The sequence below is a fragment of the Glycine max genome, chromosome 16, assembly GCF_000004515.6.
Source record: "Glycine max cultivar Williams 82 chromosome 16, Glycine_max_v4.0, whole genome shotgun sequence".
Lineage (NCBI taxonomy): Eukaryota > Viridiplantae > Streptophyta > Magnoliopsida > Fabales > Fabaceae > Glycine > Glycine max.
In genome coordinates, this window is record NC_038252.2 from 946,771 (window position 1) to 972,457 (window position 25,687).

The following is a 25,687-nucleotide window of genomic DNA, read 5'->3' on the forward strand; positions in this document are numbered from 1 at the left end:
CACGCTGAAGAAGCAGGGCACATGCTTGATTTATCTAAGTTTTGAGCTTGTGTCATACTTCTCCAGCATGGTTTTTTTCTCTTACGACTATAAAAAAAGGCAATGTGGTTTTACAAAATCAATGTGTCAGCCACAAGGTAAGCTCTTCCAATTGCTGTGTGTACATGTATTAAGAGAGATTTCATAATAAATAATACTGCTGAGGTTTTGGTCTTTAACCGAGCTGAATGACAGTTGTATGATCCATGTAACTTTTTACCTTACTAGGTGTATCAATCAGGAAATCCTGTAACAACTAGACTTTATTTAAACGCCTTCAACGGCGATTCTTCATTGTCATTATAAGGCGAATTGATTTTAACTTCAATATAGTATTTCTTCTTCTTGCCACAATAGTACACATATATGATATGATATCACATTACATTTTGAATAACAGCTGGCCAAGCTTCCATTAACCATGCCTGGTTCAACCAAATAAGAAAATTTAACTTATAAATAACATTAAATAAGATATATTCCTTTAAAGCAAATCATTATCCTATAATCAAACTCGGTTTTCCAAAGCAAATGCGGCAGAGTCAACATGTAGGAGCAAACAAGAATAAACATTTTGCTTCAATCTGTCAACAGTTTCCACCAGCTCTTCATTTTCCATGTTTGAAGTGCTTCTAAGCTTTTCCAACCATTCATTTGCTTGCTTAAGGTGTGACAAGGTGAGAGCTATATTATTGGCATGTTGCATTTGCCTCCCTGCAGTATCCTTATTCGTCTTTCCCCTCTTCTCTCGGGAGATAGTGGAAAACCAGACATCCAATGTTTTTTCCATGTATATCAAAAACCATGATCTTGTTTCAATTGAAAGGACTTCTCTCAGCTCATTTATCTCTTTTAGACCATTTCCAGTTACCCATTCTTGTTTCTCAGCCTCGGATAATTCAGGTGAGTATTTTGGAGACTTTGATGAACTTTTACCAGGCACTAAATCTGATTTCTTGTCAGTTTTGTCTGTTTCTGTTGGAGAAGAGGTTTTATATAGCTGAAATGATTTATCTTTGTGAGGAGTTGTACTTATACAATTTGATCGGTCCATGAGTTCTTGGAAGGAAAAAAACTTATTCAGTGTGACGTGAGGGTTCTCTGATGCAGCTGAAGTGCAGATGTTGGCAAACATGCTGAAAAAGAAAGAGAAGCATTGAATTTAACACCATTTTTTAAAATTTATTCCCTATAAAAAAACTTATATTTTAGTTCCTACATAAACCAAAATTACAAATCAGTTTGAGTTGTTTGCCAAAATTATGTGTGTTAGATTTTGCTGAGTTGTCTATATTACCTTTGCTGAGAAGGCATGATTCCATGCAGGACCAAAGGTCAGCAAAAGTTTAATATCTTAACAATTTTTGGGTGATCCCAAGGTATCAACATATGTCAGTAAATATAGCAACCAATTTTTTTTAATTCCTCAAGTAGCTAAATTTTGAGTAAGTAATGTGGTAATATTTAGACCAAAAGCTTAATATACCTTAAAAACTTGACAAGGACTGAAGTAGCAGTAACTTCGCTTTGAGCTTCAACAGCAACCTGTGAGGCTAGATGTTTCCTTCTAAGCAATTCCTAGTAAAATGTGGATATTTGTATGATTGTTAATAAAAATTCATGTAACGTCTGAGATAGCATTGCTTTACTAAACAAAGACAAATGAGATGAAATTTGATTTAGTTTGTTCGATATAGGGATGTGAATTACCATGCTGACAATAATATTTATCATTCATAGAGAAGGAGAGAGAAAATTGCAATGCACCTTTCCAGGCCTTAAAAGGCTTGATGGCAAAGAGGACCATGGAATTGCCTCTGTGCTATAGCTTTTATCTTCACTGCTGGATAAAACATTCAAGTTTGTAGTTTCCTGTTTTGTAGAATTACGTTTGGTCAATATGCGCTTAGGCGACATGACAGTCTCCTGGATGTTAGATTGAGCAACCCTTTGCCTTGGTGATGGTATTTCAAGTTGTAGACTACGAGTTGTATTCACTGAGAGTGTCTGTGATGCTAAAACCAATCATTATCAATATCTTCATTTTTATTATTACCTATTCAGCATAGTATACAATTCAGCATTGAACTTAATTATTTCCTTTAATTTCAAACAGTGCAGTTGAATTGTTTTCATTTACAGTGCAAAGAAAGATAAATGTCAAACTTCTGTATTCACTTAAAAAATGTCAAACTTACTTAACTAGAAATCTGCTTATAATGAACAGGGGGTTTGTGACACTATATAAAGGCCAAATTCTGATACAAATAAATTCTTGAGGCTTAAAAGATGAAAATCCAAGATAAGAATACCTGACCTGTAATTTTTTAAGTTTTACTTTTGCAGATGCCACCTTCTTACTATCTACACCATTCTCAAAATCATTTCCTTTTCTTTCTTCATTAGCATCTTGCACATTCACATTTGAGGTTGGAGTTCTAACACCTCGCATGTACCTGGATGCAACAGCAGCTTTTTCCTCTTTAATAACAATCTTCTGCCTTGGACTTTTGCTCTCTTTGGCTTTTGTTGAGTTCATGGATTTTGAACGATTAACTCTATGGTTATCAGATTGCACTGGACCCTCTGATGGTTCTAACATTTGCATTAAATCCTTAGGATTTCCAATAAAAGGGTGCCGGCCAGGGACGGGTCTAACATCAACAAGAATAGGGACTGGTGTTCCAGTCTCTATCCTGTCTACATAAAAGAATTGACCAAGCTGCAACTTGTTATTCAAGATAAGCTCATTGTCTTCCTTTGAGAGTGAGACATAAGTTGAATGAGAAGAGTCAGAGACTTTCAAGAAGAAACCTTGGTTAGGCCATAATTCAGACCCGGTTATTGCAGGCACAATGCTGATCACTTGCAGAAGGACTGATCTATATTCCCCATTAACTTTCACATCAGAATCCATACTTTGGAGAAGCTTCAGTAGAACTCCGGGAATGAGGGATGCCATGCCTCTTCACTTTCTTCTGTTTTATGTATTATATTGTTCAGGGGTCAACAAAAGTGCATGTCTTGTATATTGAAGTGAAGGAGCTGTATATAAAATAAAATCAATACATTCTGGTAGACACTTCTATAGACTATAATTCTGTGCAAATCGACTCCTTTTAATTTTATATGGGTTGTAAGCCTATTTAAGTTGGAAAACCCAACCAATTTTAGTTTTCTAACTCCCTTAAACGTCCAAATACTGTTGCAAAGATGTAGCTAACTGAAATTGTCAATCTTATCATGTGATATCAAAACAAGAAAATTAAGCACCAAGATTTGACCTCGCTAATAAAATAAAAAGTACACAGCAAATCATTGGAAAAAGAGTTTAATATATACATATGTGTTTTCATGTGTGTGTGTGTGTGTTACCTAAGTCAGAGTTGAACCATGAAGTGTGTAAGAGAAGAATCAAAGAGGTCTTGTTTGTTAAAGGGTTGTAAGAAATTCTGCAGACCCAGAAAGGACAAACAGGAACTAGTATATAGGCTTCCAAAAACAGAATGCTTCTGATTGCTTTTCCTGTGGCTTAACCAAGATTATATAAATATCTTTTATTGTAGGCACGTTAGCATTACATTCTCTTGGCTTGAAAACCATGTAACAACAACACACTTCAGCGTGGGAAATATGAAGCACTTTTTGTGAGACATGAAATGATAAATCAGCTCCTTTACCAAAGAATTATGCCTGCTAACCTGGTTAGCAATTTAATGGATATTATAGACTACATGATGTTGGTGGGGCTCAATCTGGTGATATGTCGTTTTTAGTTAGAGTCAATGTAACCACTGAAAGAGTTAAGAATACGTTCATGCCTATTTATTGCGTGGCCTCACTTACATCATTATTAGCACCCTCCATATTCAGCATGCATAATTTGCATAGTCATTGTTTCACCATAAGCAATAAAGGGTGCTATAAAAGAAAGAAAAAATAAAGACTTTTAGGTGTTTTCTTTTGAAATTTACATAATCAAGTGGCACATAATACATTTTTTTTTTAGTTTATTCAAAAAGGAAGAAAGCTGACCCACAAGATAGAATCAATTGTTGTAGATCCGCACTTCAAAACAGCCCAAACCAATTAAAGTGGTTCTTTCTTTTCTACTTATATCCAATTGATTTTGGCCATTGTGTTGTGTCAGAATTGCTGCATGTTGACAATAATGTTACATGCTCATATTATTAGGATCAAGCAAAGGCATTGGCTTCAGTCTCTGCTCGAACTAGGCAAGCATACAAGCCATTTTGATTTGAAGCCATGAGATTGTCATGGCTCCCATACTCCACCACTTCCCCATCTCTCATAACTGCAATCTTGTCCGCTTCTCTGATTGTGGAAAGACGGTGAGCAACTATTATGGTTGTTGCCTCTTTGGTAACCTTCTTAAGGGCTTCTTGGATGTGCTTCTCCGATTCCAAGTCCAAGGCACTGCTTGCTTCATCAAGCAAAAGCACCCTTGATTTCTTCAATATGGCCCTTGCTATAGCAATTCTTTGTTTCTGGCCACCTGATAATTGGACCCCACTTTCACCAACCTAGTATAGAGATAATGATAAAAATAAATCATGCTTTGCTAATAGAAAAAGGTGTTGGAAAAATCACGTAAAAAAGCAATGCAGCATAAATTAGTATGAACTTTTTTTTGTTGGAACTTTAGTATGACCTTACTATTAGATAGAGTAAAGCTACGAACAGTCTAATACAATTCAATGAGTAAGTAATAAATAAAACTTGAGTAAAAAGTGATGTAGCATAACAAGTTATGATTTGCAGCAGAGAAATGCTGGTAACACAGTTTTTTGTACACACTTTTTATTATTGACTGAAATTTATTGAAAATTATAAAATTTTATAGGTCTCCCTTTTTATTTAATGATCGTCACTTGTAATTTTATAGTTTTGATAAATTTTAACCAATAGTAAAAATACATTAGAAAGAGTATGTTAGAGACTGTATTAGTGGCATAAAAAAATCTACCTCTCCGTAGAATTATTAATTACCTGGGTTTCATAACCTTGAGGAAGGCCACTGATGAACTTGTGGATGTAAGCCTCCTTTGCAGCCTCTTCAATTTCAGTCCACGAAGCATTTGGGTCCCCAAATGCAATATTTTCCCTTATGCTCCCAGCAAACAATGAAGGTTCTTGACCCACCAAAGCCATTTGCCTCCTCAACCACTTCACATCAATCTCCCTCAAATCGATCCCACTCATCATCACCTTTCCTTGATCAGGATCATAGAACCTCTGAGTCAACCATATGACTGTTGACTTCCCTGATCCGCTTGGTCCCACCAATGCCACTGTGCTTCCACCTTTGACCTTTAAACAGAAATCCCTCAACACAGTCACCTCTGGCCTAGATGGGTATGCAAATGTCACCATCTTGAATTCTATGTTGAACCGCTTCGATCGGTCTACTATCCTACCTTTTGTTCTATCATTGTCAATCAGTGGCCTACGTTTTATGATATCTTGAACTGCAGGAATCGCTGCCGCCGCCATAGTAGTATCTGGTGCCAAACCGGCAAGTTGTCCCACTGAAAATGAGCTCAGAACAAGAATGAGAAAGATCTTAAACACGTCTCCAAGTTTTGCCTTGTCGTGTTCTACAAGGTATGCACCAAACCAAAGAGTTAAGGTGTATGCTCCATACATGGAACCTTGAAACAACCCAAACATAAGACCTTGAAGTTGTGAACTTCTCAATGATTTTCTCCTAGGTTCTGACAGGGCTCTATCAAAGGACTTAACTATCTGCTCCTGTGCAGAAAATGTAGTAACTGTCCTTATGTTTGACACTGCACCAGAAGCAATGTTACTAGCTTTCGCATAAGAGTCGTTATCCACTCGCGGTCCAACGTTTATGATCAAGCTTATGTAGCTTGCACCGAGCGCGAAAGGAGTTACAGCAGCTGCTACAAGGGTTAGTCTCCAGTTAAAGGCAAAGGACACACCAAGGCCAACAGCAGCAGAACTCAATCCCATAAGAAGGACTGAGAATCTGTCGCCAAGCACCGATCGAAAACTAACACAGTCTAATGAGAGCCTTGACACCAACACTCCTGTGGAGTTTTCTTCAAAGTCAAACCACCCAGGTTCTTGTTTCAGAATGGATTGAAACAAGAGGTCTCTAACCCTTTGTGTCAGCTTTGATCCTGCCCAACCACACAAACCTTGTTGTCCTGTCATGGAAAGTATGCAACCAAATCCAAGGCCAACAAGTGTTAAACAAAGGCGCCCCACATCTCTTTTCATCTTATGAGTGTCGTGGCCAAAATATACTCCCAAGGATATGCCTAAAACCAATGGGAAAAGGGACAGAATAGCACCAGCAAACATTCCCAGAATAAGTCCTGAAAATAGCATCACAAACTCAGGCTTTTGCAGTTTCCATACTTCAGAAAGACTGTATTTTCTTGCCATTTTGTCTTGCTTGTCTTCCATGTCTTGATGTTTCTTCTCCTCCTCCTCCTGCGTGGATTTTAAGCCTTTAGGCCATGGGATATCAATATCATCAACTAAATATCTTGATCCTGATAAACCAGAAATGGGTTTATCATAGATGGATAAATCATTAGCTTTTTGCATTTCATTTTCTATAGCTAGAGGTTTTGAAATGGCTTCGGTGGCAAGCTTGACAAGGTTGTAGTATGCTCCTGCTTTCGCCATAAGCTGGCGATGGTCACCGATCTCAGTGACAGAACCATGCTCAAGAACCACAATAGCATGAGCATTCTTCACTGTTGCTATCCTGTGAGCAATTACAATGGTTGTTCGGCTTGCAGATATCTTGTCGATGGCCCTTTGGACCGCAGACTCTGACTCGGCATCAAGAGCACTAGTAGGTTCATCTAGAAGAAGGATTTTTGGATCTTTGACCATTGCTCGAGCCAAAGCAATTCTCTGCTTTTGGCCCCCTGAGAGTTTTGTACCCCTGTCCCCTACCTGCAAAATAAATACTACTTTCTAGGTAAGATTCATGCCACAATTTTTTTACCAAATTAGTGTATCTTGTGTATTTACTTTAAATGTTACATATATATCTATATCCATGTCTAATTGTCTGTTGCTATGTCTAGATAGATAGGTAGTTAGGCTATTTCCCCAGTGTTGCATAATAACTCCGTTGCAACTTTTGTTGATTATATATTAGGCTACAATATATTTTTTTATTCCTAATAAATATTTGAATTTGTATTTATTCTATCATAATTTTTTTTACATTGAATTCATAATAAAATAATAATTTTATTTTTGGTGCTTGATATTTTTTTAGTTTTTGATAAATTAGCCAATTTTATACTTGTTTCTTAATAAAAAAAAATCATTTTTATTAGTTTTTTTCAGGAAACAAACACAAAATTTATTAATTTATCATAAATTAAAAAGTGTCAAGAGAAAAAATAAAATTATTATTTTATCATGAACCAAAAATGAAAAAAAAAATTATTAGAAAATAAACACAAAATTTGATTATTTAGTAGAAATCAGATACATATTTTAACTTATATATTAATCTAGAAAAGGAGAAATATTATTGTTAGTAGTTACTACACCTGAGTGTCATAGCTTAGTGGTAGGCTAGAGATGAAGCTGTGAGCATCGGCAGCAATGCAAGCAGCAATTGCCTCTTTCTTTGTGGCATTATCTTTCCCCATCATCACGTTTTCCAGAATAGATGTGGCAAAGAGAATTGGCTCCTGACCAACCATCCCAATCTGATCTCGTAGCCACTTTACTTGCAATGTCCTCAAATCATGACCATCCAAGGTAATAATTCCTGCAAAAATACATTGAAATTCAACAAAGTTAGGAGTCTTAAAACCTCATATATTTCTTTTGCAAATCATCATATAATTCTTTTTACCTTCAATAGGATCATAAAACCTCTCTATGAGAGCAAAGATAGTAGACTTTCCCCCACCACTGGCACCAACCAATGCCACAGTTTTTGAAGATGGTAACACCAAGTTAAGGGAATGAAGTATAAGAGAATCAGGACGAGATGGGTATGCAAAGCTAACACTTTTTAACTCAATCCTTCCACGAACACCAGAAAGCTTCCTACCCTCAGGGCTATAGGAATCAATCTCAGGGATTCTCTCTATAATATAGAATACACGGCTTGCTGCAACAGTCCCTTGACCAAATTGTGCAAAATATGAAAGTGCCAGTGCCAACCCTCTGTCAAATAAAAAAATAACTCAATAAACTTCGAGTTTAAATTCTATGTAATGTCAAATATAAAAATTCTATACCGTCAACCAATCAGAAATTCTTATTAGTACGACTTTTAAGATAATTATTGTAAAAATTAACAAACTTATCATATGATTTATGATGGGATGAATTTTTTTTACACTATTAATACATACACTATTTACTCAAACTTTAGTTAAAGAAAGTTCATGTAGTCCTTACTCCCTAGTATACAACTTGAAGAATCATTTCTTTGTATAAAAAGTATAGATAAATTTTTTGGTTTCCAAATCAAGTGTATACTGTACAAGTTAAAGAGAGAAGAAGCCACACCTTCCCCCTACATTGACACCAAAGAAACAAGCAATAGCTGAACCTCCATCAAGTTCATTCCTGGCAATTAATACAGAGCCATACCAGAAAGCCAGTGCCCATGTTGAATAGGTTATTAAGTAGATCACTCCCATGCCAATACCTTTAGCAAAACCAACTCTGGCCCCTATTGGAGCTGATTTCTGCAGTAGCTCAGCATATTTTCCTGCCAATTTGCTTTCTGCAACAAATGAAAACACTGTCCTAATTGAACTGATGGCCTGCTCCGCAATGCTACCAGCTTTCCTATAAGAAGCCTTTAGCCAAAATAAACAAACTTGGAATGAACAAAATGTTAAGACACATAATATCAAATTTAATATATGATACTACCTCTGGTCCTTATTATAAGAAACAAGTGACAGTGTACTTAAGTGTCTGTGTTTTTATATCTTACTTCCTCTTTTGCTGTTAGGCCACCATAAAGTGCTTTGTAAGCCATGCCACAGAACATTGTCAATGGAGTGACTGAGAATACCACCAGAGAGACTTTCCATGATCTTTTAAACCCAACTGCATACCCACATATGAATGTAAATATATGATGAATGAAGTGGGCCATCTGCAGTGCCAGAAACAAAAAATTAAATGCATGTAAGGATTAGTGTCAACCAAAGTTGGAGCAAAGAACTATGTTATTGTTAGCATTCTCTACGCTCACAGTATTGAATTAAATGACAGTGGAGTTTCAAGCACACAGTATTTACATAGTGATCAGTGATTGCTCACACTGTATTGCTACCATAAAAAAATATGGTAATGGATACACATGAACTGAAAATTGCAATAACAGTTATCATGCTTGAATTAGGAGAAAAAAAGTGGGGATGCTGTTCAAGCAAATTGAAAAGAAAGGGAAACAAAGGGAGTTCTCCAATTCAAATAATGCATTATTCTGCTACCCATTTATTATTTAATGATCACTAGTTATGATTTTATAGTTTACAAAAAAATTTAAACAATAGTAAAGACTAAAGAATGTTCTAATAATATTACTTTTAAATTAATATATAGGACTTTACCGTTTTATTAATTATTTAAATAAGCCCCTATGGTTTTAAATTTTATAATTCAATGCCTAGACTTTTAAAAGTTTGTAAACAAGTCCCCGTCTAGCCATCAATTATTGGTTTCGAGACTTTTTTAACTTTTGGGACTTATTTAAAAGCTCCCATAAAATTTATGAACTTATTTGATAGAAACGCATTCCTCTAAATTCCTATACTAGATTTTAGTTTTAAAAAGTTTAATCGGTTAATGAAGTCTTAATGCTGTTAGAAGGTACTAACTTTTTGAAAAAAAAATAAAAGTATAGGGGTCTAACTATAAACTTTTAGATTATACGATCTATTAGAAAAAAGTCAGTGAAACATAAGGAACTTATAGAATAATTTAACATTGATTTTTATTTAAAAGTGTAGCTTAAATTAATATTAGTAACTAAATATCTTATACATTGTATACATATTTTTCAATTTAAGTAAAAAAAATTAAAGAAATACTTAATACAACATATTTAAAATTATAAAAATGCCTAATTAAGTATGAGTGGATTTAAAATTAAAAAAGAAATTAAAAATATCACATGAGAAGAGTGTAAAGTAATTTAATGTACAAAGTTAGATTCGTATACAAACTTATTTTAAAGTTAGTAAAAAAAATATCAGTGCCGGCAGAACATATAGAAATATAAATAAAATAGATAAAGGCAAAAACATTTGAAATTAGTTTTCACTAATAAAAATAAACTCAATTAGGAATTCGATTCCCTATTCCATTCATAGTTTTTTCATTTGTATGAAAACTCCATATCAAGAGGGAAAAGAATTTGTTAATTATATTAATATAGTGTAGCCACCAAGTAGTTGTTGGTGAGTAGAATAGAAGAATCAAGAATTAACCTTCTCTCCCATAACTTCTTGAATCTGTGCAACATCACTAGCAATTCCATGCATAATATCACCAGTGTTGATATCTGTATCAAAAAAAGTAATGTCCTGTCGAAGAACCGCTCTTAGATACTCTGTTCTAATTCTTTGAGCAGCACGCTCCCCCACTAACCTCCAACATGTGATCTCTGCCAATTTCAGTGATCAACAAAAATTATTGTAACACCTCTAAATCATAAAAAAAATGAACAAGTTGAATATAACTAAGAGAAAAAAAAGACTATGCACCAGTAATTTTATATTACTATTTAATCACAAATTATCGTATTAAACTCTAAGTAATGTCTTAACATCCTTACGCAAATATGCTCCAAATACCACAACAGCAGCTAGCCCGGCCATAAATTTGCATATCTGAAAATGACAATTAAGACAATGAAAACATGTTTCAACTCCATTATATATATGCAAACATTTGACCAATAAAAGAAGAGAGTAAGAAATTGAAGAACTAGTACCCTCTCTACATCCTTCATCATCTGTGCTTTGTCATTTTCAGCTTCTGAGATCTTATTGACAACATCTCCAAAAAGATAAGAATACCAAGGAAGCGATCCTCCATTTATGAGAGCCCCTAAACACCCCACAAACACAAGCACCAAATCCAACTTTGTTGAGTACTTAAACAAGCTAAAAATCCCAACAGTCTTTGGAGGCCTTGCATCTTCCTCATCCATATCCTCTTCACCCTCTTCATCATATGCTGAAAGCTTCTCAATGTCATGGTGACTATAAGTGTAATCCCCACCACTTCTATAAATTTGGCTACCGTGTGATGATGGTCCATCATGACCAACATGATAATTCCCACCATAATCACCACCATGACCATGTTTAGAATATGGTAATTCAAGACCATGACCATTCCTATTAGGTGAAATAACGTGATCATGTGTTATGCTATAATCTATCATACTAAGCTCATCTTCCTCAGCCAATGGACTAGTCTTACATTTTTTACTACTCTTCTCTTGGATGAACCCCGATCTTGATAATCCTTGTGGCCGACTATGCTGATCAAAGTAACTATAATCATTGTCCCTAGCATCATAGCTCTGAAGTTCAACTCTACCATAGCCAGATTGTTCATAAGAAGAGTTTGCAAGACCTCTGAACCTACTTGTTCTTGAAAGGTAGTAATCATTGGCTGATCGACGAAATACCCGGCTGTGACCAGAAGGGGAGCTCTCTGGCCATGGACTGAGAACAGAACCAAAGTTTGTGCTATAGTCGCGCCACCCGGTGGCCTCGAACTTCCACGAAACTTCTCCTTGCCATGAATGGTCATCATCTGAAGCAAAGGGTGTGGCAGGAACTGGGTTGCGGCGGCGAGCTCTTGGATTGGTTAGAGAGCTGGATGATATGAAAGAGCCAGAGCCAGAGCCATACACAGTGTGATAACTCACTGGTGTTGGATAGTGTCTTCTCTGGTGGCTTGAGAAGGAGTCACCCTCAAAGGAGAAAGAATCAGCAGCCATGTCTAGCAAACTAGTTTTGATGAGAACAAGTATTACAGAAAGGAATGAAATGGGGGAAAAGAAAAAACAACAAAAGTTCTTCTACTTTGTGATTAGTGGTACATGGAGATTAGTACAATACAATGTCACAGACAACTTAGCTCCTTCCGCCCATGTTGTGAAGCATAGACAAACAACAGGTCGAACAAAACACCAAACATATAAGGTCTTTTCTTTGGTCTCTCTGGCTCACTAATGATATAGAGGGTCTAATTTATCTTTTTTGTTAGGGAATACATTATACATTGATCCTAATTAATATTCTTGTGCATGGACGGCATGCAAGGCTAAAGTGGCCGCCGGCTAAGCATAGTTGTGACTGGCTTGCCAATTTTAGCAATTGTTGTTTAGAGGGTAATGTTGGGGTTGAAGTGACTTGTGTCGGTGTTTATTATAATGTCAACTCAACCTTTCTCTCTCCTAATCACTATTTTAGAACAAAAACTAACAAGGATTATCCATTTGTCATGTAGACATGCATGATCTTCTGACTGCAAGGGTAATGTTGTGTCATCATCTCTTCACTATTTTAGAACAAAAACCTAACAAGGACTATCCATTATGTATTGCAATTTTTGACTAGGTAATACTAATAGGTATAGATGTGTCATGTAATTAAGATGTTGAAGACTTAACCAAGTAGTTTGAACCTTGAAAGGAATGTTTCACAAGAAAAAGAAAGGGAATAAACAAACATTATCCAAAGGATAGTGTACTTCTCAAGGACATTAATATAAAAGGACGGTAAGTTTTATTGAAAGTTTCACACGATGCCAGAAAATCTGATGGGTGAAACTTATTGAACAAAATTGACGGTACAGAGAGGAATTTGGTGAACAAGGTAGTAGTAGCGTACAAAGTGCATTATTTTGCTGCATAAATAATAATATAGTACGTTAAATCCAAGAAAATCAAATAACCACATTGGTATCTTCATTTTGTTGCTGATTGGCCGAATTGCTTCCTAGAAGAGATCAAATCATAAATGATTGTCTCGGCTAAGATTGGTCCGGCTATTTTTATTTTTTTTTGTGGTAAATAACGTTACTTTGTCCAATTTGAACTAATCTGACCATCATGTCCTTGCATTTCTCATGATCCATCATCATTCACATTTTTTTTCTTTCTTTGCCGTTAAGCATTTGATAAATTCCCAATAACATACTCATAGTTAGTATTAACTGACTGAAACAGTAATATGCACATTCTTTCGTAACAAACTTCGCTTGTAAAGAAAGATAACTGACTTCTTAACGGGAAGCCTTGTGCAATTTTCCAGAACAATTTGGCTTATAGTGCATGATTCAATTTGACTTATAGTGCCACAAACTAACGTCAAGTACTAGCCACAACATCTTTCTTTTTGGAGGTCAGCTATACTTTTAAGTTTTAATTATCGTATAACTAGAATGATAAGTTAATAGAAATGTGCCATTAGCAATGACGAAGTCTACCTTGGAATGTTATTTACACAATTATTATCTAACAATTTTAAACGTGTAGGGTATATGTAACTCAACAGGACTAACAAAAATCAAGTGGGAGCAGCCTAAACTACTAAAAGCAAGTTTGAGCTTAACACTAAGTTTTACAAGTAAATATTACTCCATCTCGTGCAAGAACATCTACACCGAAACCGGTTCAAGATTTTGGGAGCAAATCTAAAGGGTGGGAGGAAAAAGAGAAAGAAACTGATTTTATCATTTTAAAGTATCCAAAAATGAATATAAATAAATGGAATGCGATTAGTGCTCTTCCTTGTTCATTACTGCTATCGGATAGTTCCATGTTCACTAAACCCAAAGCAATAAGTAATGGATACAGAATCACATGGTAACGTGTATTTAGTAGCTGAAAATTTATTTACTGTGATGATTTACATGCAGTAACGTGTAGCTATCATGAAATTGAGCATTAATAGTTGAAACTTGAAAGTTCATACAGCAAAAATGTAACAATAAAGTGGCAAAGGATAAGTATAAGTAGCCAATCATTCTTATTTGCTCTTTTTCAAGGGGAGGGGGAAATAATCTTTTGAAAGCTACTATTTTACTCCGCAACAATCACATTACTCTTCTTAACTCTGACTGTACTGATTCATTCTAACATGAGTTCAACTCTGATATACATCACACAAGTAAATCAAAATAAACGAGCAAAAGAATGCCACTACTGCCAAAATTACAATGACACTGCACCAATAGGCGACACTTCATTGACTACAGTATGCAGCATATATCAACACAACCATGACTAAACTAAAATCATAGGGGAAAACCTCATGAGTCCAAGAAAATATACATAACCCCATCTCATATATCTTTCATATAGATCATTGTATCGTGCCTACCTCTCTTTTCTGTATCATATTTAATATTGTCCTTTACACCCATACTATTGAGGATGATCCAAATTACTTGCCAGGCCAACTCACTGAAATTTCATCTGGGTTTCGAGTCACTACCCTTGCTTCGGAAAGTTGATAGTGAAAAAAATGATTTGGGAGCTGCACAAATTGAAGATAACGTGTAATTATAATATTGCGTAAAAGATAATCTGTAGCAAATAAACGGTTATCATTCTTGAAATCAATGAAAAGAAATACAAAGCATATGTGAATCCCAAGTCTTTATTAACAATAGCATAATATTATTTTCCCTTGAGTCAAGGTTACGTTCTTAGAAAGACACAATGAACAATTCCAAGAAATTGGCCCCTTAATCCAGAATGAACTACCAAAATCAATGAAATGCAAAGACAACGGACACATTTTCAGAATTCCTCACAACTTACACAACTACTTCATCAGCCTGACAAATGAAACTATACCAAAAATGGATGAAAAAATGACCTATAATATATTATGTTACCCAGGGATCACCTTTTATTGAACTTCCTGATATATGATCATCCCTCAGTTTAAAATGAGCAGGAGGTGCAGGGATAGAGCTTTGCAAGGATTGGACTGCAGGAATTAAGAACAATATTATCGATTAAAAAATTGAGTGTACTTTTATTTTATCTATTAAACAAAAAAAATGAAAGTTATAAAGAGCACACATGAACATGCGTGCTCAAAAGACACCAAGTTAATATAATATACTTTTAAAAATATAAGTAAATGTCAATTATAAGATAATACACCAATAATGTTTAATTTATCTAAACTTTAGTATGTAATAATCATCAAGATAATAATATCACATAATCCTTCGGATAGATTTGTTAAATTCATGTTCTATAAAAAGTTATTAAGTGGAGTAAGTCTCTAAGATTAGCTCCTAAAGTAAATGGAGCCCTCTCGAGTATGTATGAATATAGATGTGTAATATAAACACACATGCTGAGAGCACTATAGATCTGGTCCTCTGGAGGAATCCACAAAAAGTATTGTCTATATAATTCCTCTACTCAACCATGATCCACAATGATAAGATAACCATCTGATATGAATACACTATCATTAAGGAAATGATCAGGTGTGAAAATAAGAGTGTAAAAGAAATCAGAGTGTGATCCCTTCAAATTCCCCATCCAAAATGGTAAATTGAGATTTTCATTGTTCATTCACATCAATATCTATGGATAAGAATCATTTATCTAAATGTGCAACCAACAATGGAAAGAAATCAATAAATAGAGAAGGATCCATTTTCTAATAGTAGGATAGCAAAAGAAATTGGCTAAATTATAAAAAAAAACTTCGTACCCCATTGCCCAGAGGCTCTTCGCTATGCGAAGGTATGGGGGAGGGATGTTGTACGCAGCCTTACCCTCGCATATGCAAAGAGGCTGTTTCCGGATTCGAACCCATGACCAACAAGTCACCAAGGCACAACTTTACCGCTGCACCAGGGCTCGCCCTCTAAATTGGCTAAATTATAAAATAAAATAAAAAAATGGTTGGCACTTAAATATCTAGACTCTAAACAATAACCAAGCATGTTGATCAATAACAAGAAATTTGAGAAAAGAATAGATTACCCTGTTCATTGAACAGCTCATTCTCATTGAAGCTGTCATCAGAAGGATGACCATGAGAGAATCCCATTCTTGACTTCCTCAAGTCTTCTGATGACCGATTGGCCAGATCTCGGCCATCTTCAGTATCATCATCTCCTTCAGAAGTTGTAGCAGAGATCCAATCAGCCATACTCTCTGATCCACGAGTTTTTCTCCCAAACTTCAGCAATCGCTTAAAACCTTTAGTGACATCCTTGCGGGGTTGATTTTGGGATGAATTAGCAACAAGAAATGGTTTTTGAGCACTTCCCCATTTTTTCCTCATTCGGGAAGCATCGTTGTCACCCTGGTTAAGAGAATGAGAATTCCAAGATGCAGGGCTTCCAACTGGAGAATCTATAGAAGCATCAATATCAGATGACTCGTGTGGGTATGAAAAAGGATGACGCGTGCGTGAATTCCATGACACAGGACTTCCAACAGGAGAGTCCTGCAGAGATCTCACACCATTGAATGTTGATGTAAACCCAGTAGCCATTTCACCCCCTGAAATAGGGTCTACCTGAGCAAGAGACCTTGCAGAATCACCAATTTCAGATCCAGAATTACCAGACTTACCAGATTCCTGGCTCAGACTTACCTTTCCATTATTATTATAAGCAACATCTTCGATAGCCATAGTTTCAATGTCATCATGTTCGTCCATGGCAATCTGCAAAGAATCCTCCTCATCAAATTCAGGGTCCTCAAATTCTTTATTTTTCTGAGTATCAGATGCCGTTGAAGCTTTCATCTGGATAGCATTGCCAACAGAACCTGAACCTATGTTATTCCCTTTTTTAAGGAAAGGCCTAGGTGATTGATCATAAGGGCCTAGATCACTCTCATCCATATCAAATTTCAACGGAGACAAAACAATCCCATCCGAGTTCAAAGGGGACAAATCCTTAAACTCTGCAGGATTAGCAGAACTTTTCCGTAAGGACAGAGTTTGCCTTGACTTTTCTTCCTTGACTCCTTGCATCTCCTCAGTGGTGCTTTTGCTACGGGAATAGGACCTTACCTGAGAGCGGGTTGTTTTACTGACTCCAGAAGAAGGCTTTGTATTTTCTTTTCTTAAATCAGAAAAGTTTGGAACAGACTGGGCAAGAGGATTGTCTCTTCGCCTGCCACCAGATGAACGAGAGACCGACACAGCTGTTGTACGAGGTGTGCCTGAAGGTATATGTCTGTTGGGAAAAATTTTCCTACTTTGCCTTGAAGCACCATAAGTCTTCTCTTCTGAGAACTCAGATAGATCTTCATCATCTTCATTCTGAAGAGAATCTATTGGATGCTGTCCAAAAATAAGGGATTTAAATCAGAACCGGAAATGGAATTTCATGTTTTTAATTTAAAAACAAACTTTGCATTCAAGAGGATTAAAATTCAGCAGTCTTCTCAAAAATCATAAAACAAGTCAAGAATACCTGCTCTCTCTTAATATTTGATTTGAAATATCTAAGTTTCTCGGCACGGTGAGCACCTGATGCTGAATCTTGTCTGTTTGCAGACCCCGAAAACTTGACCTTCATTTCAGCTCTACTCCTCTCAAGGCTATCCTGCATGGCTTTCATCCTAGCTTCCTTCTCAGCTCTGTTCATACTCCAATCTTCTCGAAGCTTAGCATTCCTCTTCTTCATGTACTTCTCATAAAACTTTCCTCTAGAATCTTCACTCAAGTTAAGATCAGAAAAATTTTGCCTCAAAGAATCACCATAATTCCGACTATCCACCATCTTAGTAACCAACTTAGCATCAAAGCTTGCCAAATTGCTAGAACTCGCAGCCACTTCAGTCACATTGCTTCTGGAAGGCAACTGAGGAGTTGAATCCCCCACCCCACCTCTTCTATACTGTGACTGTTCCACATGCACATCGGCCGGCTCGACTCTCCTCACAGAACCAGACTGGTCCCCAGGAACCCTCAGTTTATGCTCAGCAAAAAGCTTTTCAAGCTCGTCAGCCTTCATTTTCAGCTCATCATGCATCCCTTGATTCCCTTTAGATTGCCTCACCCTCTGGTGTTGCTGCTCTAAAGGCGGAGTTGAAGTTGCACGTGCATTATCCGGAGTCTCCAAAACTTGTTTCATCTTGCTACTTTCATTAGCACCATCCCTTTTACCATGTGCCATGCTCATTTGTTGTTCATTTCTACCAGATGAGGGTTTCTGGAACTTCATTTTTGGGATTTGGGAATCCTCTTCCTTGTTAGGGAATGAAGAAGGAGTATCCTCAACCTCATTCTGTGACGATTGATCAACACGAACAGAAACATCCCTAAATTTGAGTCCATTGCCACCACCTTCAAACTGTGCTGATAGAGATCGAGAATGACTTCGGGGTCCCCTAATAAGTGACGGTGCAACCACATGATTTTTCACCCCACCATAAAACTTCACATCATCATCCCCATAAGACAACATAGGACCAACGACAACAACCTCGGATGAGCCCTTCTTCAATGTCGTCTCAGAAAAGCCACCACCACTACCCACCTGATCCTTAAACCCCCCGTTCTTCGCCTCATCAAAAACCGAAACTTTCCCTGTCTCCTGAGAAGACCCTTGATCGGTTTTCGCAAATTTCTCCAATTTGTTGTCGTTTTGATCCTTGTCTTCAGAAACGACAACGGACTTGGTTTGAGAAACAGAGGATGCTGGCGTGGGTAAGGGGCTGTCGGAATCCTTCTTATCACCGCTGCCGACGTCGATGCTCATGTCGCTGGCGCTGCTCCACCGCCGCAGCACGTCGGAGGAGAGCCGCCGGAGCTCCGGCGCCCTGCCTCCGGAATTCTCCTTCTGCTTGTTCTCGAAGAGGTTGATCCGGTCCTGCACGCTCAGCCGCCGCCCCGACGGGGCAGTCGCCGGAGCCGGAGCCGACGCCGGCGACTCCGTTTCCTCTTTGGTGGGGGTGTCGCTGGTCTCGTCTTTCGAGTTCACGCTGGTGCTGCTACGTCGCAGCGAAGCGAAGTTGGAAATAGGCTTGGGCTTAGGTGGATCGGTGGGTTGGGCTTGGTTGGGCCCATCATCGTTGTCGATGGACATGTCAGAACTAACAGATGAACGGAGTTCCCTGTCATCGCCACCTGGCCAGTGACTGATAAGGTCCGGTCTTCTTTCGTACAGTGACATGTATTTAGTGCATGCTTCACTGCACCGCAAAAAAAAATATATATATATATTAAAATATTAATTAAACAACCACATCAATAACATTATTATTAATTATATTGAATATTTTAGTATACTAGATGATTATTATGAATGAAAATGAAAAGTGTATTAATATGTAGTTTAGTTTTTGGGTGTTAGTAGTTACTTGAAGCGATGAGCACCGAATCGATCTGCGAAATGTTTGAGGAGTGAAACTGTGTGGGGGTTGAAACCGGAGGCTGATGCACGAGCACATGCTGAGGTTAGGTCTTGCCTAACTGCACTCAATCGTACATCAATTGCCCTTAGGAGTTCCTTTCTGTGCAAGTAAGTCGTACCAACAAATAAATAACCACACACATTAGTTATATATACATATATGTTTCAATTTCAATTTTCAACATATCAAAACTATGATTTCATTATTTATTTATTTCAACAATCATAAACGTCCTTTTTTCTATTAGTTGAAATGAAGAAGGGTAGAATTGTTACGTGGTTGCATCAGCCACTGTTATGGCTCCAGCTCCATTCCCACCTGGAGAAAATTGAACAAAAATGATTGTGAGCGTATCATTATCAATCATTCAAAAAAATTAATATGACCAAAAACCATTTCCTAATTTCACCAACAATTACCAAAATGCCACTCTAAATTTTAAGATTTGCGTAGGAAATGGTGAAAATAGGTTCTCATCATTTCCTATATTGCAAGAAGCAAAGTAAAAGCAATGTGACATTTTCGTAATTGCTTGTGAAAACAGAAAAACGTTTTCTCAGACTAAACAAATCATGAGTTTGTTCTTGTTTGGTCTTCACTTTATCTTTCTTTTTTCTCCACATTCGAAGCCCAGCTGATTCTTGAAGCATGAATTTCATTCTTCATTTCTACTTCTATGTTAGGTGTCAATTTTGAACCTTTAACCCATTATGCTCTCAACAATGTAGATAACGCAATTCTCTTGGGGCAATTAAAGAACCGAGTATGGTTTATTTGACTTTTTTCTCTTTCCTCTCTTGCTACACTAAACTTCATTTTTCTATCTATTCATATTTAAAACCTCCATCAAGATGACATACAGTATAGGCTATCACCGAATTCGGCAATAATTAGACAAAGTATTACAGACCAGAAAAAAACACTTTGGAAGTGCCCAAATACCTCAAACCAGTAGCCTATAAATATAGCATATAGCCTCAAGAGTAAAGACTCCATGATGATAATAAATTAATAATTTCATTTAATGGTAATAAAATTCCATTTAATGGTAAACATTAAACAATGTAAAGTGTAGCATTCGTCAACTGGCCTTACTTTAATATGTTCAAAGGGGAATTAATAGTGAAAGAAATATGAAGATTAAGTAATGAACTTTGGCAATAATGAAACTTCCAAATTTGGACAATATAATGCCAGCCAATATAACTAAAAGTCGTAACTGTACAATATTTTTCATTTTTAATTCATTTTTGTTCACAGAAAAGGAAACACTATCTTTTTTTCTCCATGCCTATTTCGTATGCAGTTGGGAAATGCAACATGGATGAAACTGAAAACCCTTCCATAGAAGGCAGCATACTGATCATGCAGACAAAGCCAGCAAGATAACTAAAGAGGAAACTAATTGTTTGATACAAGATACAAGCAACTATTAATCTTAAGACTGGTAAATATTGATAAGACAAATTCCTCAGAGTGGTAACACAATCAAAAGATGAAGTTCCAATTTCCAAATTGTCTTTGTTATAGGTCTAATTGCAAAGAAAGCATACCTTGTGGATCTGAACGCTCTCCTGCACCCTGAAATAAAAGAAAAGACATTCCAAAAATCAACAAAAGAAAGAAAGAAAGTGGTTGCTTTGTTCAGTTGTTTGCACCAATCTTCTGTTTGATCATATCTCTGACATTACCTGAGCATATATTTTCCGTGCTGCTTCTAATTGGGACATCTCTGCATCAAAGGTATTGACCATTTCCAAATCCTCTGGCATGCTAACATACCGCACAAACCTGTAACCACCAACACCAATCAAATCAGAAAGAAAACCAGAAGGTTCAGTGCATACAAAAACAGCAAATTCAATCAAATAAACAAATTTCCCATTTCATTGTTTTTTTCACCTCTCAAACGTTCCCTTTGTAAACCACGTCTCAGCATTTTTATGTCTATCGATTTCAAGCTTGATTGATGAAGAAGCTCGAGCAACCTGCCCTTCTGCAACCTTTAAATGGGTCAAGAATGGCTTCACCAATCCGGATGCTAGTTTCTCAGTGTTTCCATCACTTGAAACAAGCAACTCGCATCTGCCCCATTAATAGAAAGAAACATGATTACAAACTCTAATCAGCAGAGAAAAGCACAAAACAGCAACTAGAAAATCCCTAGTTGTCAAGTTGTCCGCACCTTGAACGCCTTGGAGACAATTGGAATACAGCATAATCAAGAAACGTGTCAGACTTCATTTTTCCTTATTTATGGCAACACTACACTCTATCACTCTTAGGATCATTTCACGTAAGCAAACGCAGTATTCACCATCGTTTCCATTTGGCACCAACCATAATCAACAAAACTGCACACAAGAAATCCTAAAATCAGAATGTAGATTCTGCATAAGCAAGGTTAAACATAAAAAAGAAAAAGGATAACTTTTGCCAAATTCTGTGTCTGACGAACAAGTGCGTTCAGTGGGTCATTACCCTATTAGCATTACATTACAAATCTACATTTTCAATCAAGTTGAAAATAAAACAAAATCAAGTAACAACCCAGATGCACATTAGGTAAATCCCACTTGTTTCAACCCTTAACAGAACCATACCACACCATAGATCCCAACCCATAACCCAAAGTTGAATCTTTTGCAACAAAACAGAAACCCAAATTTGCCACAAAGAAATTATAAGAAATAGATCTGATTCAGCAAAAGACCGAACTTGAGTAAAGTTGCATAGATACCAAATAAACCCAAAATCCAATAGCAACTAAGCCAAACCCAAAAAACTTGCCAAAAAAAAACACAGTAATCAAATAAATAACACTGAGTCAAACAAAAACATTATCACGGTTACGCACAAACACAAATACACATGCTGCAAAATAAGCAACAAAAGTGAACAAACCCTAATCATTTTTTACATTAGAAAAAATTGGAGTGAAAATGTGGAAGGAGCGTGGAATTGAATGTGAAGGGCAGATATGGAGGTCCGAGATCTTCGATTGCGTGACCCGATCCTCCAATTTAGAGTTCAAAAGGACACCAGCATTTGGCTCCTTTGTCTTCTTTCTTTCTCTCTTCTTGTTCTTCCCTTTTTGTGTCTCACTGTGGAGGAAATGAAATGAGCCTCTTTCTTTTCTCTCCAATTTCTTTTCTTCTTCTTTTTTTGTTTTTTAAATTTTGAGTTTTACGAAAACCCCACAATGAAAAAGATGGTTTTTGCTTTACTCATCCTTCATTTCAAATCCCCCTCTAATTTCTCTCTCTACACCCTCTTTCTCAGTAGAAAGAGAAAATGACAACGTTCAGACAAAATAAAAAACATAGACATTGTTACATTTCAATTTGTAAAAGTAATATATAGTAATTAGCAGATAACAAGGTTTCAATTCAAAAAATTGTGTTGTGGTGAAAAATGGTGATGATTGACTGTGGCAGACTTCAACTTGACTGAAACTACTTTTACTAGGAAGCAATATCCGAGGTTGTTTTTCTTCAGATAATTTCTTGTTCAAGTAATGGAGTTGGTGGTTAAATTTTAAAACGAAAACTGTAACTAAAAAATAAATAAATTTAAAAAACGAATCACACTCTCTCCTAGCCTTGGATCATTGGCCAACATTAACCAGGTTGCATTTCCCATATTTTTGTCATATACTAACTTATAATAATACAATAATTAATCATTCAATTTCGTGACATGGGGTGTTTCATTTTCACCCTTGAATTACTTTGTTGTTGCCATCATTCAAGTATTTGAAATAGACGCATGTGTTGGACAAAACGGACATTTTGGTCATTTTGATTAAGCCGTGGTCAACACTGTGTGCAGCGTACACTGTTGTTGTATTGTAGTAATTGCTTGAAAGTGTATACATAATAATTTGATTTTAGCAGAAAATGAGGGTGATACGTTAATTAACTTAATCGCAGGGTCTTCTTCTGAGACTGTGTGTAGTAAGTGTAATTAATCAATCTTTTCACCTCGCCAACACTTCTCAAGTCTTCCACCAATCAAATCAAATGCTTTTCCTACCAATATCATTTTGCCGTTTTCAAATTCAGTATCTTCCATTTCTCGTCCTCTTCTATTCAAATATACCGTTCGTTATTATATAAACAATATATTTGAATAGAATAAATAACATAAAATTAGTGTTTTCATTATTTAAATATGTTACGATCAAACTCGTAAAATTTGATTTTATTATTTGAAAAATGAAACAATAACATAAAATTAGTATTTTCATCAGAATTTGATAAAATAGTTTTACATTATTATTTAATTACCATAAATAATTATTTTTTATTAAATAATTATATAAAATTATTTTATATTATTGTTGCATGATTTTTTTTCTCTTTTTATTATTTAAATTTATTTTTTAGGAGGGAGAAATGAGATTTTTCATACACGCAAAGCTAAGAATCATAATATTACTTGAGTTAGATAAAACTAATGTGTATGATAAAGTTCTCATTTCAAGTATTTGATGTATACGGTATTATTTATTAGTTCCTTTTTCTTTAATTAAATTATTAAATATATATTTTGTCCACAGGAATAAAAAACAACTACAAATATTAGGAGATTTACCTATTCAACGAACTAAACTACTCTTTTTTGGTAAATCATTGAATAACTTTATTACTCCAAATACTTTAAAATAAATAAATAATCATTATCAATGCTTCCTAACACTTAAAATCAAAATCTAACTAGTGGTTCGTTGATTTTTCAGATGGTAGTAACAAATAAAATAACATTAGAAAACCAGCTTGTAAATAAAAAGAAATGGAAAAATAATTTCATAATAAAATCAAACTCGTATTATGAAAGAAAAACGACAGAACTTTATCGTGGAATGAATGGCTTACTATAATTTCTGTTGGAATCCACTAATGCTGCGCTTACATATTTGGAATTTATTAACTCATCACATTTCTCTTGCTAATTATCAAATAATGCAGGCTCTATTAATATTCATTATAATGAATCGTGCACGTAAATCACGGTTCACACATTAAGTGTGACGTAATCATTTCTTAAAATTCAAATAATGCCTGAAGTGTTTTACACTATTGTTAGGGGAAGAGGATGATATAAAATTCTGAAATCATAATTCTGAGTTTGGGAAGAAGTAACAATGTAACATATTGCTTGATGGAAATGGAAAACTGGGTTTTGGCCACGCGCGTTTGAAGCGCTAGTCATAGTAAAAATGATCTCTATTCTAAGTAAATTTACTTATATTTTAAGATTTAAATTTTAAAATATATCACTTCGAAAAAGACTTTTCTTAAGTAACACTTATCATCATCTGAAGAATATTTTCAATAAAGAAAAATGGTGATGTGTGTAACATGGTTGCTTGTTGAATTACTACCACAAATAGCAAATGGAGTTGTGAAATGTGAAAAATTCTATTCTATTTTGAAAACCGATTATATGGATGGAGAGGAAGTGGAATGCCCTTCTGTCTTATTGATTTGGTTTGCAAACGAATCTGTCCCCCCAATCACAATGCAATGCAACTCATCTTTGTCAGCAAATTCAAATCATAAAATCATAAATCTTATACCAACAACGATTGAAGTTGAAGTTGAAGGGTACACTGCAATCATAAATCACAAACCTTAGACGCCATCATGTAGGGGTATACCAATAAGATGTCATTGTATGTATTATTAGCATTACAAGTTAGAAGTGAATGAATTATCAAAAATAAATAAAAAAGGATAAATATCAATAATATATATAAATATAGGCTACTTAGATGGATAAGAAGAAAAAATATCTGCCTCTTTAAATGCATACAAGAGTGAAGGAAAATTTTAAAAAAATTATAAAAGAAAATCATATACTCGGTTATTTTTATTAACAAAATTATTATTATTATAATTATTTACTCATTTATTTTAATTTTGTTTAAGAGACTAAAAAAATAGAAATAAGGAAAGATATTTATTTCATGTCAATTTAGGAGGAGTTTTTCCTGTGAGTCCTACATAAAATATTCTCTTTTTCTTGCTTCTCTTTTAAATAAACAGTGAAGTTTTGGTCTATATTTCTTATTTTACTTATTTCCTTTCTCCTCAATTATTTCTCTTAAAAGAAATAAAGGATGCATGTGTGTTGGGATGAATCTACAAAATTTGTGTGTTTGTACTCGTGATCAGTTATTCCAGATCTGTTGTTTGTACATTCATTTTGTATTTGTAA

The 25,687-nt window shown here is 35.6% G+C and overlaps 3 protein-coding genes across 7 annotated transcripts; all 3 read right to left on the reverse strand.

Annotated features, from left to right (window-relative positions):
• Positions 1-329: 329 nt before the first annotated feature.
• LOC100816179 (uncharacterized) lies at positions 330-3,615 on the reverse strand. Of its 3 annotated transcripts, none has more exons than XM_006599695.4 (5): positions 3,415-3,615; positions 2,357-3,017; positions 1,807-2,046; positions 1,526-1,617; positions 330-1,175 (listed from the first exon to the last, which is right to left on the reverse strand). In XM_006599695.4, the coding sequence occupies exons 2-5, from the start codon at positions 2,999-3,001 to the stop codon at positions 548-550; spliced, it is 1,605 nt and encodes a 534-aa protein (XP_006599758.1). In that variant the 5' UTR covers positions 3,002-3,017; positions 3,415-3,615; the 3' UTR covers positions 330-547. The 3 variants fall into 3 exon arrangements, with proteins under 3 accessions (XP_006599758.1, XP_014624004.1, XP_040866635.1); XM_014768518.3 differs by having other exon boundaries at positions 2,357-3,084; positions 3,415-3,614; XM_041010701.1 differs by having other exon boundaries at positions 2,357-3,614.
• A 378-nt stretch (positions 3,616-3,993) lies between these two features.
• LOC100816700 (ABC transporter B family member 19) lies at positions 3,994-12,424 on the reverse strand. Its single transcript, XM_003548327.4, has 9 exons — positions 11,030-12,424; positions 10,871-10,925; positions 10,524-10,699; positions 9,020-9,184; positions 8,584-8,879; positions 7,919-8,235; positions 7,608-7,831; positions 5,050-6,996; positions 3,994-4,583 (listed from the first exon to the last, which is right to left on the reverse strand). The coding sequence occupies exons 1-9, from the start codon at positions 12,047-12,049 to the stop codon at positions 4,236-4,238; spliced, it is 4,548 nt and encodes a 1,515-aa protein (XP_003548375.2). The 5' UTR covers positions 12,050-12,424; the 3' UTR covers positions 3,994-4,235.
• A 1,732-nt stretch (positions 12,425-14,156) lies between these two features.
• LOC100817241 (COP1-interacting protein 7) lies at positions 14,157-22,732 on the reverse strand. Of its 3 annotated transcripts, none has more exons than XM_014768896.3 (11): positions 22,370-22,731; positions 21,651-21,819; positions 21,368-21,550; positions 21,157-21,256; positions 21,019-21,046; positions 19,741-19,783; positions 19,412-19,564; positions 17,521-19,243; positions 16,073-17,387; positions 14,970-15,053; positions 14,157-14,594 (listed from the first exon to the last, which is right to left on the reverse strand). In XM_014768896.3, exons 2-11 carry the CDS (start codon positions 21,707-21,709, stop codon positions 14,530-14,532), a joined length of 3,753 nt encoding a protein of 1,250 aa, XP_014624382.1. In that variant the 5' UTR covers positions 21,710-21,819; positions 22,370-22,731; the 3' UTR covers positions 14,157-14,529. The 3 variants fall into 3 exon arrangements, with proteins under 3 accessions (XP_014624382.1, XP_006598844.1, XP_006598845.1); XM_006598781.4 differs by having other exon boundaries at positions 22,386-22,730; XM_006598782.4 differs by lacking the exon at positions 14,970-15,053 and having other exon boundaries at positions 22,386-22,732.
• Between the last annotated feature and the right edge of the window lie 2,955 nt (positions 22,733-25,687).

What these genes read in the sequence shown, in the direction of transcription:
- LOC100816179 (XM_006599695.4), bottom strand. Translation starts at nt 3,001, where the DNA reads ATGGCATCCCTCATTCCCGGAGTTCTACTGAAGCTTCTCCAAAGTATG. An exon ending in TAAAACTTAAAAAATTACAG is followed by an intron (nt 2,047 to 2,356) that starts GTCAGGTATTCT and finishes TTAGCATCACAG; the next exon opens with ACACTCTCAGTGAATACAAC. An exon ending in GTCCTTGTCAAGTTTTTAAG is followed by an intron (nt 1,176 to 1,525) that starts GTATATTAAGCT and finishes TTTCTTTTTCAG; the next exon opens with CATGTTTGCCAACATCTGCA.
- LOC100816700 (XM_003548327.4), bottom strand. Translation starts at nt 12,049, where the DNA reads ATGGCTGCTGATTCTTTCTCCTTTGAGGGTGACTCCTTCTCAAGCCAC. An exon ending in AAGAAGTTATGGGAGAGAAG is followed by an intron (nt 9,185 to 10,523) that starts GTTAATTCTTGA and finishes CTGGCACTGCAG; the next exon opens with ATGGCCCACTTCATTCATCA. An exon ending in GGTGTCAATGTAGGGGGAAG is followed by an intron (nt 8,236 to 8,583) that starts GTGTGGCTTCTT and finishes TTTATTTGACAG; the next exon opens with AGGGTTGGCACTGGCACTTT.
- LOC100817241 (XM_014768896.3), bottom strand. Translation starts at nt 21,709, where the DNA reads ATGAAGTCTGACACGTTTCTTGATTATGCTGTATTCCAATTGTCTCCA. An exon ending in CAAATATTAAGAGAGAGCAG is followed by an intron (nt 17,388 to 17,520) that starts GTATTCTTGACT and finishes ATTTTTGGACAG; the next exon opens with CATCCAATAGATTCTCTTCA. An exon ending in ATCAGGAAGTTCAATAAAAG is followed by an intron (nt 14,595 to 14,969) that starts GTGATCCCTGGG and finishes CAATTTGTGCAG; the next exon opens with CTCCCAAATCATTTTTTTCA.